Source organism: Eublepharis macularius, chromosome 4 (genome assembly GCF_028583425.1).
Source record: "Eublepharis macularius isolate TG4126 chromosome 4, MPM_Emac_v1.0, whole genome shotgun sequence".
Classification (NCBI taxonomy): domain Eukaryota; kingdom Metazoa; phylum Chordata; class Lepidosauria; order Squamata; family Eublepharidae; genus Eublepharis; species Eublepharis macularius.
Genome location: NC_072793.1, coordinates 11630985 through 11646795, shown reverse-complemented (window position 1 = coordinate 11646795; position 15811 = coordinate 11630985). Strand labels below are relative to the sequence as shown.

Here is a 15811-nt window from a genome sequence, read left to right as displayed (position 1 = left end):
AGCGGCGCCGGGTAAGGAGGGGCGTCGCGTCGCATCGCGAGCTGGGAGGGGAGACCCGAGCGAGGGCCTGCGCCGGCGCCTCCCGCCCCAGGGCTTCGCTTTCCAGCCAGCCCGAGGGAGGGCCGCGGCTCGGGTCCGCAGCAGCGGGGAGCGCCCGCGTCCTTCGCCGCCCGACCCAAAGCGGGGAGGGACGACCGCCGCGAGGCAGGGCGCGGCGCGCTTGGGAGAGGCTCGCCGGGGCTGACGCGGCGGGGCGAGCGGACCCGGGGCCCGGCGGGCGCGCAGCGCGGTGGGCGGCTCGGCCCCTCTCAGCCTCAGCGGCGCTTGGAGCGGGGCGAGGCCCGCAAGACGGGCGTTTCGCAGCGTCTTCCTAAGGACGCTTTCCCGGGAGGAAGCCCCGAGGGAAGCTGGGCTTACTCCCGGAAAGGTGCCCGTGGCATTGCAGCCAAAGCCGCTTGGCCAGCTTCAGCGACCCTCCCGAACACACGCTCGGGGGAACTCCAGGCTCGACGTCCCCGGCGGCACTTTGGACCCCCGGGAACGCAGAATGCCGCGTCTGCCTTGGGAAGGGGCCCCGCCCCTTTGCCCCTCCCCCAAACGGAAGCCTCGGCCAGCAAAGGTGCCCGTGCTTTAGGCAAAATCAAAAAGAGTCCAGTAGCACCTTTAAGACTAACCAATTTTATTGAAGCATAAGCTTTCGAGAATCACGTTCTCTTCCTCAGATGCATGGAGGGCAGAAGGAAACTGGTCAAATATAGAGGAGGGGAGGAAGGGGGGAAGGAGGAGAGGGGGGATGTAAACAACTCCTTTGATATGGAGATGCAGACAGCTCCTTTTGGTGTGGGGATCAGTTTGCTTGTGTAAAGGTTCAAAGGATAACCACAGTGGTTATCGAAGGCTTGTGCTGCAGTGGAATTGGATAGTCTAGGGGTGCTGCTGAACTCTTTTTGATTTTGCTACTACAGACTAACAGGGCAAACTCCTTTGAACCTTTACACAAGCAAACATCCCCACACCATAAAGGAGCTGTCTGTATCTCCATATCAAAGGAGTTGTTTACATCCCCCCTCTCCTCCTCCCCCCTCCCCTCTCCTCTATATTTGACCAGTTTCCTTCTGCCCTCCATGCATCTGACGAAGAGAATGTGATTCTCGAAAGCTTATGCTACAATAAAATTGGTTAGTCTTAAAGGTGCTACTGGACTCTTTTTGATTTTGCTACTACAGACTAACACGGCTAACTCCTCTGGATCTATGTGCTTTAGGCAGGGGCAGGGCAGGGGCAGCCACCGGTTGCATCTGGAATGCAACTCCCAGCTTTAGCCTAACGAGACGAATATTTGGGCCCTTTCATGAGGAGATCGCAGTGACTCTTAAAGCCACAAAATGTGATTCCTGTTTGTGTTGTAGAGTTGAAAGGTATCCTGCTAGGAAAACAGATGTGAAACCAAAAACACAAGGAGATGCTCCAGGAATGTAGAACCTACTACCGCTGCAACCTGCCCGGAGTAAACAATTCCAAAATTGTTACAAATTCTTGACAGTTTTATAGATATAAAGCGCGACAGTGCTCAATAATAAATACAACCGATATCTACTATTCCATCAACAGGTATAAATATTTCTTACTAACATCTAACTGGTGGCAAAGACCACAATCGATAAAGCCAGCACAATTTCTTTACAAAAATACAAATTCCATACAGTCATATTTCATTCCAACGTAAAGAATGCATACAGGCATTCTGGCTGAGTTCATGCAAGAAATGTAAAGAACAGTCCCTTTAGAAATCCAAAGCCTGTAGGAGTCCGTGTTTCATGAAGGGTTTTGCCAGCATAAATAGTCCAAGCCCGTTTCGTCCATTCTTCATAGGCATTATTTATAGTAAATGTTCCAATCAATAATACACTGCCAGGTTGGTTTGCTCAGGACAGTCTGACGCCATGCCAGTTGGATGTTGGAATTGTTTACTCCTGGCAGGTTGCCATTGGTGGTAGGAAAACAGATGCGCCAAGCTATCAAAAGCTCATACTTTGGAAATCTAGTTGGTCTTTTCAGGTGCGATGGGACCCAGATCTTGCTCTTCAACTGCAGCCCAACATGGCTACCCACCTGAAACTAAGCACAGGACGGTGTCAGCACAGAGCACTGTGCATCTATCTGTCCATCTGCCCATGGCTATACAATTGAAGTGCTAGTTTCAGAAAAAAGATGGGAAGAATTTTAAGAGCTGAGTGATAAGAGAACTCATAAAATGTGTCTACTGGGGAACTACTACAGTGCTGTAATATTCGCAAGTCGAAGAACTCGGGTGTCTTTGGAATACATTATTTCAGACTGTCCTTTAGTGGGAGGGGACCATTATGGCCTCCTGTCTGTAAACTTTCCCCCACCACCACCATGGAAGAAACAGTCTGCTCCAATATTTTCTCCCCTAGACTGGTTTTTTAAAAAATCCTTCATTAAGTGGAGTTTTATCGTCCTGGTTCTTTTTTGTAAACTGACTAAATAAGTTACACGGCTGCGTAGTAAATTAAACGGGCTTCTCCGTAGTAACGAACAAGTATCTGCCGTCTGGGAGATATACTAGTGATATTTGGAATCAGAGAGAATAATGATGATGGTTTGAATATGCAAAGTAGCCACATACTGAATCAAACCATTGACTTATCAAGGTCAGTGTTGTCTGTTCTGACTGGCAACTGCTCCGGGATTGAACCTGGGACCTTCTGCGTGCAAAGCAAGTGCTCTGCCAGTGAGCCACAGCCCTACACTGTTGTTCTTCAGTTGCGAGTCTCAATGTGAATTTAGTTGATGCTTTAATGCAGCTGCATCATTTTCGGGGAAGGACACAAATATTTAAATATTTTGGGGAAGGGCAAGATACAAATATTTAAAGAGCTAGCCTGTAAGAGATGACAAAGCCCATGGCTGCTGTGACTCCTTCTGCACCACGCCCTGGTTCTAGTTTCTCTCACCTATCGGCTAAAATAAAGTTTAGGATGGGAGGACGGGGTCATCACGGGACTCTTCGCTGTTTGATTGCCTGTATTTTTCCCCCCATCACAGCCTGCCTTCAGCTTCTGCCCCACGCCATGGCAGCTCTTCTGAGGAGCCTGCTCGCTGCTTCCGAGAAGGCTGCCAATATTGCCCAGTTGTGTCGCCAGGAGGAGGCGCTCTTCAGCTTGCTCATTGAGGAGAAGAGAGGAGCAGACAAAAACAAAAAATTCCTGCAAGATTTCAAGACCTTGGCAGATGTGCTGATCCAAGAGGTCATCAAGCATGACGTGGGCAAGGAGGTAATCTGCCAGGAAAAGGGGAAAGAAGCAGGGCATTCTCTGGCACTTCTAGGCTCGGGAAGGGGCTAGGGCTAGGGGTGATGGCACCAAGACTTTTCCACACTCTAAAGCCGGGGGGGGGGGCTCCCTGCCATTTTACTTACCCTCAGTTGCACCACTGTATAGACTGAAGTTACTGGATAGGAAGAAAGAGTCAGAGACAAAACCTACTGCTGCTAGAAAGGTAGGCAAAACCAGGTGGAATCATGGCTCAGTGGTTAGAGCACTTGTTTCGCATGCAGAAGGTCCCCGGTTCAGTCCCCCCACATCTTCGCTTAAAAGATTGATTGATTTGATTTTTAGTCCGCTCTCCCCGCGAACAGGCTCAGAGCGGAGTAACAACAGTTAAAAGTTACATTAAAAACATACATAAGATACAGTTCACACAATAATAAGACTCCAGAGGACGGTCCCCAATTTACCCAGCCCCAATAACATTTCTATGGGCAGGAGGTGGAGAGAACAGCAAAACCTCACTGGAGGGGGGGTCACACTACTTCCCCTCCAGGACAGAAGGGTGGCAGGCAGGCTCACCTACAACCCAGCCTCAACCATATGCCTGGTGGAACATCTCTGTCTGGCAAGCCTGACGAAAGAATAGTATGTCTTGTTGTGCCCGGGTTTCTGCAGACAGAGTTCCACCAGGTTGGAGCCAGGACCGAGAAGTCCCTGGTTCTAGTTGAGGCCAGCGACAACCAGCAGATTTTTACCAGCCGAAGCACCCTCAGGGGCATGTACGGTGAGAGGGTGTGGTAGGAGGTGATGGGAATGAGTTTGGAGAACCAACATCAATCAGAAAAGGCAACACTAGCTGTGATAGACCAAGCATCTGATTCCGTGTAAGGTGGCTTCACCTACCTCAAAGCTCATGGGGGAGGATTATTAATAATATCCCACCATAGAAGCAGCAGCCTGCTGTCTCTCTGTGTGATTCAGTAATCCTTACAACAACCCTATAAGGAAGGCCGGTGCTATCCACATGTTGCAGATGAGGGTGTAGCCTGCATGAGAGAGGCTGGGCTCACATGACATCGTAAATTCTTGGTGGATGTGTGATTTGCCTCGGGGATGTTGGATCACAGCATAGTCTCTGAGCTACTGTGCTGCAGCAAAAGGGCTGCCTGTAGACAGAACTGAGGTTTTGGGGTGGGGAACTAGATCTAGTCACAAGCAAAGCAGTTGGCCCAAACCCAAGATAAGAGTAAAGGAGGCAGATTTGGTATTTTACAGTCATTAGGCTAAACAAATGTATTAAAAGGAAAAGTCAACATTATTTGTCAAAAAGATACCCATGCCGAACAAGCCTGGAGATAAACTGGCAACCTGGAATCTCGGACTATTTCCTGGCGAAAGGGCAGTTTAAGGCATGATTTAAAGATGATGCTGGCTGAGGCAAAGCACCTGCGCAAAAGCGCTTAGTTAGCATGCTAGTGGGTAGTAACCTTGGAGGGTGTTGTGTTGGTGTGCTAACTTGAGTTTTGCTTTGCCCAGTTTAACTCCGCAAAGTCCCATGGGTGAGTACCTTTGACTCCAGGGCTTTTTTTCAGCTGGAATGCGGTGGAACAGAGTTCCGGCACCTCTTGAAAATGGTCACATAGCCGGTGGCCCCGCCCCCTGATCTCCAGACAGAGGGGAGTTTAGATTGCCCTGTGTGCCAAGTGGCGCAGAGGGCAATCTAAACTCCCCTCTGTCTGGAGATCAGGGGGTGGGGCCACCGGCCATGTGACCATTTTCACCCAGGGCAATTTAAACTTTAAAAAACTGCCCCCTTGTTCCAGCTGACCCAAAGTGACGTCATTGTGCAGTCCTGAGTTCCACCACCTCTTTTCCCAGAAAAAAAGCCCTGCTTGCCTCAGCCAGGACTGTGTTTAAACCAAGAATCCCCACCTCCCTACTGCCACCACCAACAGTCGCAGAGGCTCTGGAAGTTTTCTCCTCTTCTACACCTTTGCTCCTCCAGTTTATTTACTCATTTAGTCTATTTGTATTCTGCTTTTTTCCCCAACGGGGACCCCAAATAGCTAGCAATAGAAGGAAAAAAAGCAAACGTGGCAACAAACAAGAAGAGGGTGGGAGCTTCCAATTCATAGGCGGCTCTTCTCCATCCTGGAGTTGATTTTCTGCTCAGCTCCGGGCTTGGAGTCGAGTGGCTGACATCTCTGGCTACACCCAGGCCTCAGATACCTGAGTGCAGAGCGGAAAGCAAACTCAAGAAGGTGTCACATACTACCAAACACAATGGGATGGCACCCTTGTGGCTAACACAAGGAGGACGACACCATTTTAAAATCATTAAAAATGCTGTGCTGGCTCGGTCCTGATTGGGCTCACAGCATGGTCCATTGAGCAGTCCTGTGCCCCCCCACCCGTGCCTTTTCAGGTGCCAGAATGGCTCTGCCCACTGCATTGTTTTGGCACTTGAAAAGACAAAAGACACACCGGCATTTTTAAATGACTTTAAAATGATGGCCTTGAGGGTGTCATCACATCTCCTTTGGCCCTCAGCTGCTGCTAACTAGCAGCTCGCTTCTTTCCAGCCAGATTGTTGCCAGGTTTGTTTCTCACTCACGAGTAGGGCTGCCGACTGCCCTTCCCTTTCAGAGATGCTCAATGGGATGTAGTTTACTAGGTGATGCCGTTTAATTCCCTGCCATGAAAAGTTCCTGCTGCCTATCTCCATGCGTTATTCTTTTCTTAAAGGGACAGCGCTTTTCTCCGGTCCCCTTGGCAACCCTCTTCACTGGGCTGAGTAACTGAGGGAGAAAAGGGGCTCCTCTGACAACCTCAGTTGCTACTCCCACGGGGTGGGGAGGGCTTGGTCCCCTTGGACAGCCCGAATGTAAAATAAAGGCAAGCCAGAACCACCTCCCCAGTGGAAGCAGAAAAAGGCTTTTGCCTTGTATGGGATTGAGTTACTGAGCCAAAAAACGTTGCTGCCAGCAAGGGGATTAGATCTTATGAATGGGATTTATTTGATCCTCAGATCTCTCAGGTCTGATTCTGATCCAGTGGATAAACACGGGATGGGACAGTTAAGGATGGTGAGCTCAGAATAGCTGTGGCCTGAGTTAAAGTAATCTGCATGCTGACTGTTTCCCCCCCCCCCCCCTTTCATCTTTTCGACCACCTGTTGATGGCACAACCAGTTTCCAGAGTTACAAGGTTATATTCGCGGTGAGGAGTCCAACAAGTTTGAAAACGGTCTGGGTGAGTGATGGGGCCCTGAAGTGTTGGTGGGGAGGAGAGAGAAACATCAGTCAGGCCTGCACTGAATTCTTGGCCATCCATCTCAGACTCACAACTGATCTTGTTAGATCAGCTATTGATTCATTTCTTTTTCTTCTGCATATTCTGGTGTACCCTGTGTTTGAAATAGTCTCTTTTCTGTTTAACAACCCACTTCTCCTGCATATCCCGTTTCTTCAGCAGTTTTTCTGAACTGCACCCAGGGCTTTTTTTCTGGGAAAAGTGGTGGTGGAACTCAGTGGGTTGCCCTCGGAGAAAATGGTCACATGGCTGGTGGCCCCGCCCCCTGCTCTCCAGACAGAGGGGAGTTTAGACTGCCCTCCGCACTGCCAAGCGGCGCGGAGGGCAATCTCAGCTCCCCTCTGTCTGGAGATCAGGGGGCGGGGCCACCAGCCATGTGACCATTTTCAAGAGGTTCTGGAACTCCGTTCCACCGCGTTCCCCCTGAAAAAAAGCCCTGACTGCACCAGATTTACTTTGTCTAATATTCCCTTGTTCCGGTGCTCCCCCTGCTCCTATCTTCTCCCTTAAGGAAACTTTCCTAATCACTTTATCTGCCAAGGAACTCCTGCACATTTCAGGAGAAGTTTTGGGGCATGATTGGAAAGCGCAAGTCTTTAGAATGGAACAGAGGAGCTGTTATGCATGCAATTAGGTTAGGCTGTGCTGTGTCCAAAAAAAGATCTTGATTGAATCCATTGTTACCGGGATGGAGACAGAGTGGCAGGTCTTCCTTTGAAAATATTAAGAACCAACAGTAATTTCAATCTGTCTCCAGGGCAAAGCAGAAAACACTAGTGCCTTGTAAAGCAAAGCGCAAAAGTTTTTAAAAAGGCAGTTCTTCTTAGCAAAGATGGAAATTAATGTTTGGTGGTATACCAGCTACACAGCCTACAAAAGCCAAATTGGGTTGGGTTGCCTGATAATTTTGGCATCACCTAGCAGTCTGGGTTCCATAAATGTGAAGTACACGTACTTGGGTGATATAAGATCACCAGTTTAGAAGGAGGAATGAATGCCCTTCCAGAAAGTTACTTTTAAGAGGCAGGTTGGTGGAAATCCTCTACCTTTCCGGTATGCACATGAGCAATTTCACATGTTTTGTGAAACATAGATGGAAACTCATTGTTTCTCTTTCTTTGCAGTAAAACTGTCAAGGTTTTTTTTTTTAAACCCTCCCTAATTAGAACTTGATAGGTCAAATTAAGTTCATGTCTGACTCATCACTGGTGCTGCTTTCTCATTTCTGGCTTAGAGCTAAGGGAGCCACCCACTTTCATAGTCTGGAGTATAGGAGAAGTTTTACAGAGTATTGAAATTTGCCTTTTAGGAGAGACTGTGGTGGTGCAGGTCTGTCCCACCCAACCGGAAACAGCCACTTTGCTGCAGAAAGTCCTGGATCGGAACCAGACAGCCGCAGAACTGCTGGCAGCTGCTGTTCACCAGGAGGTGGTGCTTTCTGACCCAGCACTGGATGATGTGACTGTAACCATCTCCACCGAGCGCATGGGTGTGTGGATCGACCCCATAGGTAAGGTAATGAAAGAAGACGGAAGGAATTGCTTTATAAAAGGACAGGCGTTTGGATTTCTTCCACGCAGAAGTAATTCTCTGGTGTCTTCTTATTGCCATGAAATCTTTTGCTTAATTGCACTGGCAACAGAGCTTCTGCACAGAGGTCTTCCCTCCACAGTTTGTCCCAGCCCACATGGCGCTGCAGCAACTCCACATTTTCTCCCTAGGTGAGATGGCAAGCAACCATGCTTTAATTTCCCCTCTTTTTGATTTATATATCAGGACTAGCTTGATACCCGTGCTCCACTATGATATTTAACTACTTTAAATCCAGTTATAATACTTATGGGCAGGGCTTTTTTCCTGGGAAAAGAGGTGGTGGAAGTCAGTGATGGAACGCAGGACTGCACAATGACATCACTTTGGGTCAGCTGGAACAAGAAGAGAGTTTTTTAAAGTTTCATTCACCCTCGGCGAAAAATGGTCACATGGCTGGTGGCCCCGCCCCCTGATCTCCAGACAGAGGGGAGTTTAGATTGCCCTCCGCGCCACTCAACTCCCCTCTGTCTGGAGACCAGGGGGTGGGGCCACCAGCCATGTGACCATTTTCAAGAGGTTCTGGAACTCCGTTCTACTGCGTTCCAGTTGAAAAAAAGCCCTGCTTATGGGTATGTAACATATTTTGGTATGTGAGGGTTTTTTAAAAGTTGGTTTTGTAGTATAATAGCATAGTACCCGCGCTGCAAAGATGTTTGAATAAAGCAAAGCATGTTATCCCTACTCAGGAGTCTTGGACCGTCTTTCTTTGTCTGCCTGGAGTTTCCTTGACCTGATTTTTACCTCAGAAGGGGGTGCAAGCAGGTAGGAGCCTGCCAGCCACACAGGAAAGCCAGGCCCCACAGGGAGATTAGCAACCCCAGTGAACTTTTTGGGGAAGACTGAGAGCGGCATTTGGCCTCAGGACACATTCAATGACTCCCAATAGCAATCGCAGGCTGTTTAGAATGTGAGGGGTGAGGACCGATCAGCCTGCATATGCAAATGACCTTGAAAGGCTGGCCCAATCAGGGAAGAGTGGCCGAGCTGGCAGTGGGTGGGGGCGCAAGCAGGCAGCAGCCTGCCAGCCATAAAGGGAAGCTGTATCCCTTTGGGAAAACACATTTTACCCCTTTTTACCCCCTTAGAGGGCGAATTTCTTAGAATCCCTTCTTAGAGGTTGTTTACATCATGCAAGGAATGTTCTCCCCAAATTTTATGTTTCTAGGTCCACGGGTTTGGGCTGGGCATTGATGAGTCAGTCAGGACACTTGTCTTTATATAGATAGATTAACACAGTACATCTCTTTGTGTACCTAGGGTTGGTAAGTTTGCAATGACTGATTGTTTGTCCTCTCACAGCTGGTAATTTGATCGGATTCATTGAGCAGTGGTATTTCGCCCAGTTTTTGGAATCTTGAATCTATTGTGACTTCTTTTGGTCTATCAAGTCCAATATTAGATGTTTAGACTAGTGGTAGCTCTTTCATCTCTCAGGCAGAATCGTGTACTAAGCCAGCTACTTCAGTTCCTTCACACATTCTGGTTTTTATTTTCAGGTGTATAATTTTTTTTTAAGTGCACCCCTAAAAATGTAAATATATGAATGCCGTAAAAGTATTTTTGAAAACATCCATATACTTCTCAGGAAACTGTGGCTGACTGTGACTCAATGTTGAATGTATATTCCACGATAAACTAAAGTTTGATGCTATATAATGTTTAATGATCCTTTAGCCGGAGGTACAAGAGACTGAGTTTTAGATTTTCATTATGCAAATCATGTGCTCTGTCACTTTGCTATGAATGTAGGGTTGAGAACCTCGGAGACATAGCTCCTGCTTTCTACCCTCTGTAGACCTAATGGACATTTCAGTGTGGAAAACGGCACATCAGCCAATAGTGGTAACTGTTACTAAACCTGATGAAAGCCATCCAGTTTCACAAGCTCTTTCTTTCTTCAGATTCCACCAATCAGTACATCCGTGGTCGTGGAGACGTGATGCCTGTAAATGGCGTCTACCCATCAGGACTGCACTCGGCATTGGTGCTAATAGGGGTCTACAACCGGCACTCAGGCGAACCTGTTCTAGGCATTATCAATGAGCCATTTTTCCAAGAACAGATGCCAGACCGTAGGTAACCAGATTCTGTTGTACATTAGCCAGGTTGACTATCCCACCCGGAACCAACAGGGTTAGGCAGTGGCCTTCAATCTTGGCCTTGTAGAGGGTCAAGGAATCAGTGAGCATAAAAGAGAGCAACTCAGTGGTAATTTGTCCTTTTTAAAAAATGTTGGGTCTGTTTGTAAGAGACCAAGGAGTTGCTTGGCTGACAATTCCAGTGAAGAATCCAAAGATCCTTTGAAAAATCTCTCAGCCCCAGAGCACAGTATTTTACAGTTGGAAACCACCAGTTATTAGGGGGGGAAACAGTAGCAGAAAGTACATATTCTGCTAGCAGATGCTGTGTAGAGGGTCGCTGAGGAAGCATGCAGAACTTTTGAAGGGGAATGCAAGGTATATACAGTGATTGCATTCAAATGGCAGAGCTGCCATAAAAATCTAACATACAACATTATTTGCAGCTGAATTTATTGTGGTGCATAGTTAAAACTAAAGGATGCTAGTGATACCGAGGTGGGAGCGGTTGCCCTCTAGGAGAAGAAACCACTCAAGTTCCCAGGAAGGGAAAGAGAAGGAAATGACCTCACACCCAAGGAAGTGAAAGATCTTACTGTGCATACTAAGGCTTGGTAAGAAAGGAGAGGTGGAATCACTGCAAAGGAGAGGAGGAGGACCATGCTGTGGGGAGGCTGCAAAGAGGAAGAGGTCAAGAATTGCAGTTGTCCCCCCCCCCCCCCAGTGCTATTTGTTTTGAGAATACAGCTTTCGTTGATGGCAGCGAAATGGAGGCTGATAGACCTGCTTTAAGTGTGCAGAGCAAAATAATTCATCCATGGAACTTTACACCTGCCTGTCCTCTGGTTTAAACTGGGATACTACTTGTGCAAAATGGCTACATGAGCTTAGTTATCATGCCAGAGACTGGTAATCTTGGTGGGTGTTGCACAGCCAAACTACTTTGGTACGCACGTACATCCTTTGCCCACAAAAACAGCCCAGTTTGAACGAGAGCCCTTGTGAGTGCAAAGGTGAGTCGATTTGCCATAGTCAGAGCCCTGGAAGGAGAGGGACTTTGGCTAAGGAGGAAATGAACTTGAATAGTGATGAAGATGAAGGAGGAGGACATGGGCTCTCCTGTCTAATGGAGGGAATGTCAGAATAAATATTTACTTTATTGTTGTAATTATTTATTTGGACCCTCCAGTGTGGTTTCCACTGTTGGTTTGCTCCTTTAATGGAGGTTGGCTTGTTTACTGTGTAGCGTGTGTTGTAGTGGCTGGAATAGGATCTGGGAGACCCAAGTTCAAATCCCACCCCCATGCATCATAGCGCTTTTTTTCTGGGAAATGAGGTGGTGGAACTCGGGACCGCACAACAACGATACTTTGATTCAGCTGGAACAAGGGGGGGAGTTTTTTAAAGTTTAAATCGCCCTCAGCGAAAATGGTCACGTGGCTGGTGGCCCCGCCATTGGCGCGGAGGGCAATCTAAACTCCCGTCTGTCTGGAGATCAGGGGGCGGGGCCACCGGCCATGTGACCATTTTTAAGAGGTGCCGGAACTCCATTCCACCACATTCCAGCTGAAAAAAAAGGCCTGATCATAGACAATTTTATTTTTATATATTTATTTATTGGATTTTTAGTCTGCCCTCCCTGCAAGCAGGCTCAGGGTGGGTTACAATCATAAATAAGGTACAATATTTTCTTGAATATCTGCATGTTGCCCAGTAGTTGCAGGTAAAAAATGAGCACCAAAACATTTTGTTGGACGAAGCTGACTTCTGAGTAGTGACATCAGTGAATTTTCAAGGGGGAAAGGACCTTGACTGGGTATTGTCAGACCCAGTTGTGAGTGTGGAAGTTACTGCTGCTAAGATTAGATAAACTCAGGCATGTTTGATTTGTAAATTATTGCTTTGGTCCTGTTCGGATCATGATAGGTTCTGTTTAGCTTTCATTGTATTGCAGTTCCAGCGCATAGTGAGTGCGCGGCTGTCTGGGGCTTCTGCTTTCCACCCATGCAGTGCTGGTCACCCCCCCACCCCCATGACACATCTTTGCACCTATGTTCAGATCTTGCTGAGGAAGAGAGGAGAGCCCAGCCATTTCAGCCCAGTCTCAGCCAGTCCTCCCAATCTCTTCGTTTTTCCTGCAGGTGGAAGAGCAGATATCACTGGGGCATCTCCTATGAAGACACCAACCTGAGCTCGCTAAGCCGGCCCCTGCCTCAGGCCGTCCCTCGTGTGGTATTGAGCAGCAATGAGAGAGCCGTGCTGCAGAAGGCCCTGGCACCTCTGTATGGTGAGCAGCTGTGCTTTGCCTCAGGTGCCGGGTACAAAATGCTGTGTGTGGCCCTGGGCTTTGTGGATGCCTACGTGCTCTCAGAGGGCACCACCTTCAAATGGGATTCATGTGGCCCCCACGCCATCCTTCGGGCCCTTGGTGGGGGCATTGCTAATCTTGCAGGGGCGTTGCGTGCTTGGCGCACCGGCCAGCGCAACTTGCTGCCCGAACTGACCTACAACCAGCCAGTAGAGGGCGCCATGGGTGCTGATCGCTGGGCCAACAGTGGCGGTATTGTAGCCTATATTCACCACGACCATCTCAAGGCTGTCATAGCCACCGTGGCAGCGGCAGGTGATGTTTGAGTTCCTCCTCCATGTGGATGTGGCTTGGCGGGGACATTCACATCTGCATGAGGGGAGGGAGCCAGACCAGACTGCTGGGCAGGGACTGTATGGCTTGGACTTACCTACATAATTGCGGGACCAATCAGTTGTAGATGGATAGAACCTGCCAGCGTGGGGCTGAGTTGTGACTTCCAACGTAGGCATTTGGCCTTTCATTGCTGAGTCAATAAAGGTTTCACTTCCGGCACAGTGCAGATGGAAGGAGGTTAACATTTCCCCCATCCTTGTTGGTATTTTGCGTCCTGCTTCAACTGCCAGGAGGGAAAGATGCCCTGTCTCTTTAACGGAGGCTTAATGTTACGTTGTTAAACAGATGACGTTGTTTACCTTCATGCCATGAAAAGATTAAGGTGCCCGGTTCCACACATTAAGCCTTCATTAAAGGGACAGGACATTTTTTTCTCCAGGCCTGCTGGCAACCCTGCCTGGGACTTTTCAGTGACTTCCGCTGCATTTCCTGTAACCTCCCCTGTCTCTTACATCCTGTACGGAGTCCTGGGCCTGTCGCCTGACAACCTGATTTTGCTGCATAGCCGTACTTTCTGTGGTGCGTCTGCTCACTTCTTCTAACATAGGGTGGGGACCATTTAGCTTGATCTGTGAGAGACTGGAAGACTGAAGGTCCTGTTCCGTGGTGAGATAAGAAATTGGGGCTTGGATCCAACAAAGCGTTTCCACATTTGGACAGTTCCTGCCCACTGATGGTGACTTTCTCCCCCTCTCTCCCAAGACTGCTGCAGATTAACATTGCCTCTTGAAAAGCCATGCCTTGGGGACAGGGGACCCCCAAATGAAAGCAGCTCACCAGCAATGTAGTGATGTTCTCATGAAGATCACCCACCCCACAACCAGGACTGCCAGGTCTCTTTGGTGGGAGACCTCCCACCCTCTCACCAATTCCCAGAATACTTTGAGGGAAGCTATGACAGAGGAACTGAATAAAGTATGTAGCATGGACATGTTCTAGGGATACTTTCCTACAATTTGTAGCCGTGTATCAAATTGCAGCTCATCTATTTCTGATGATTATGCACAAAATTGGTATCCGGGACAGATTCCCACTGATGTCTGTAGTCTATATTTAGCTTTCTAGTTCTTACGGAAATACAGTTGAAAACATGCAGATGGCGACAGCAACATAATCCAGAGAGAGGGAAAGGGATATAGCCATACTCGCTCTATTGCCTTACTGCTACCCATTCTTCTTGATATTATTAACATTTTATTCTTTTTGTAAAAAAAAATATCACAAATTGAACCAAAAACACACACGTATTTGCATCAGAATAAGAACATTACATTTCTACTTTAAGCAAGCGTAACTTACTCTGAGGGCAAAATGTGAGGTTTTTTAGCACAGTATGTGATTTTTTTTCATTTTATATGGTAAATATTATGATCGTCACAACCAGCATTTTAACAGCAAAAATCTGTATATGATAAAATTGCAAAGAATACTCTTGGATTTTATTTTTTGTTAAAGTCAATGTATCTGGACTTCTAAGTGCAATGTAATATTCTGGTAATTAATAAACAATCTATTTAAGAGAGTATCTCTTCTCCGATGTCATGCTTTTATCTGTCTACTGTGTTTATCATCTTTCTGTAACATGCATATAATTTCTCTGATAAATCAGTGGGGAAAGACACTCGTGTGACAATCAGGGGCCTTGAGTTTGGATCCCACTAAAGTGACAAAAGGACATATCTCCTCTTTTGACAAAAAACATGTTGAGCTACAGAAAAAAGAGGCTGGACTGGAAGCCACGACTCCTCATGCCAGGAACAAGACCACACGTCGCGTATTAGAATTCTCTCAGCTGCCTGGACTCAATACCAGCTGGGAGGACAGTAGAGAAAGACAGGCATGCCTTTTTTGTTTATCACATCATTTTATCCTCACAACAGCATTGTGAGGTAGGCACAGCTGAGTGATTGTGACAGGATTCAAACCCAGTTGCCCCAGGCTCTGGTTGGATACTCTTAACCACTAAGGCATAACCTAAGTCACAGATTCAAGCTGGATAGGAAGTCCAGAACGGTGTCCCAGGTGGAACAGAATATAATCAATGTATTGTCGAAGGCTTTCAGGGCCGGAGAACTATGGTTGTTGTGGGTTTTCTGGGCTGTATTGCCGTGGTCTTGGCATTGTAGTTCCTGACGTTTCGCCAGCAGCTGTGGCTGGCGAAACGTCAGGAACTACAATGCCAAGACCACAGCAATACAGCCCGGAAAACCCACAACAACCATAGAATATAATCAGTTGGGATAGGCTGTTCATGTGGATTCGCTAATCACGTCCATCATTTTACCCACCCACCCTCCCCGCACCAGCTCTTTGCCACACTCGGGGCTCATTATTGCCACAGCACACTTCATGCTCCATCTCTTGCCTTACCTTCCGTGCAGCTGTGAAACAGGCTGCCTGGCCGATCAGATGCTGGTTGGCATCTAGGGAGTGTGCAGTCTGGAGACTCCTCCTTTTTGCATGTGCATGTGGAGAAACGCCATTCTGTTGGTGGAGTTAACTTCCTATGGGCTGCAGAGGGGAGGGGCCAGTTCTGGAGTAGAATGTGATTGGAGGGAGAGCGAGTCAGTCGGTGGAGGGGAGTTGGAAGTGGACAGTGGGTGGCTGGAGAGTGGAGGGAGAGATGGCTCCAAGGGGAGAGGTAGATCTAGTGTAACCCCAGGTAACAAAGGACTGGGCCTGCCCTACACAACATCGAATTAGGGCATGAGTATAGAGAAGTAGAGGGAGATAAGAGTAGGGGTTTCTGTTTTATTATTCCTTCCGTTCACTGTATGTTTGCCTTTGTATAGTTAGAAGTTAAATAAATGATTTTTTGGAATTTATGAAGG

General features: G+C 47.8%; 1 protein-coding gene across 1 annotated transcript; it reads left to right on the top strand.

The window, feature by feature from the left end:
- The first annotated feature begins 3074 nt into the window (after positions 1 to 3074).
- On the top strand, positions 3075 to 14503 carry INPP1 (inositol polyphosphate-1-phosphatase). The gene is made up of 5 exons (XM_054978676.1): positions 3075 to 3299; positions 6485 to 6545; positions 7915 to 8115; positions 10100 to 10274; positions 12418 to 14503. The coding sequence occupies exons 1-5, from the start codon at positions 3096 to 3098 to the stop codon at positions 12908 to 12910; spliced, it is 1134 nt and encodes a 377-aa protein (XP_054834651.1). The 5' UTR covers positions 3075 to 3095; the 3' UTR covers positions 12911 to 14503.
- The last annotated feature ends 1308 nt before the right edge of the window (positions 14504 to 15811 follow it).

Coding starts and splice junctions, on each gene's coding strand:
- INPP1 (XM_054978676.1), top strand. CDS start 3,096: ATGGCAGCTCTTCTGAGGAGCCTGCTCGCTGCTTCCGAGAAGGCTGCC. Junction 6,546..7,914: donor CAAGTTTGAAAACGGTCTGG/GTGAGTGATGGG, acceptor TTTGCCTTTTAG/GAGAGACTGTGGTGGTGCAG. Junction 10,275..12,417: donor GAACAGATGCCAGACCGTAG/GTAACCAGATTC, acceptor TTTTTCCTGCAG/GTGGAAGAGCAGATATCACT.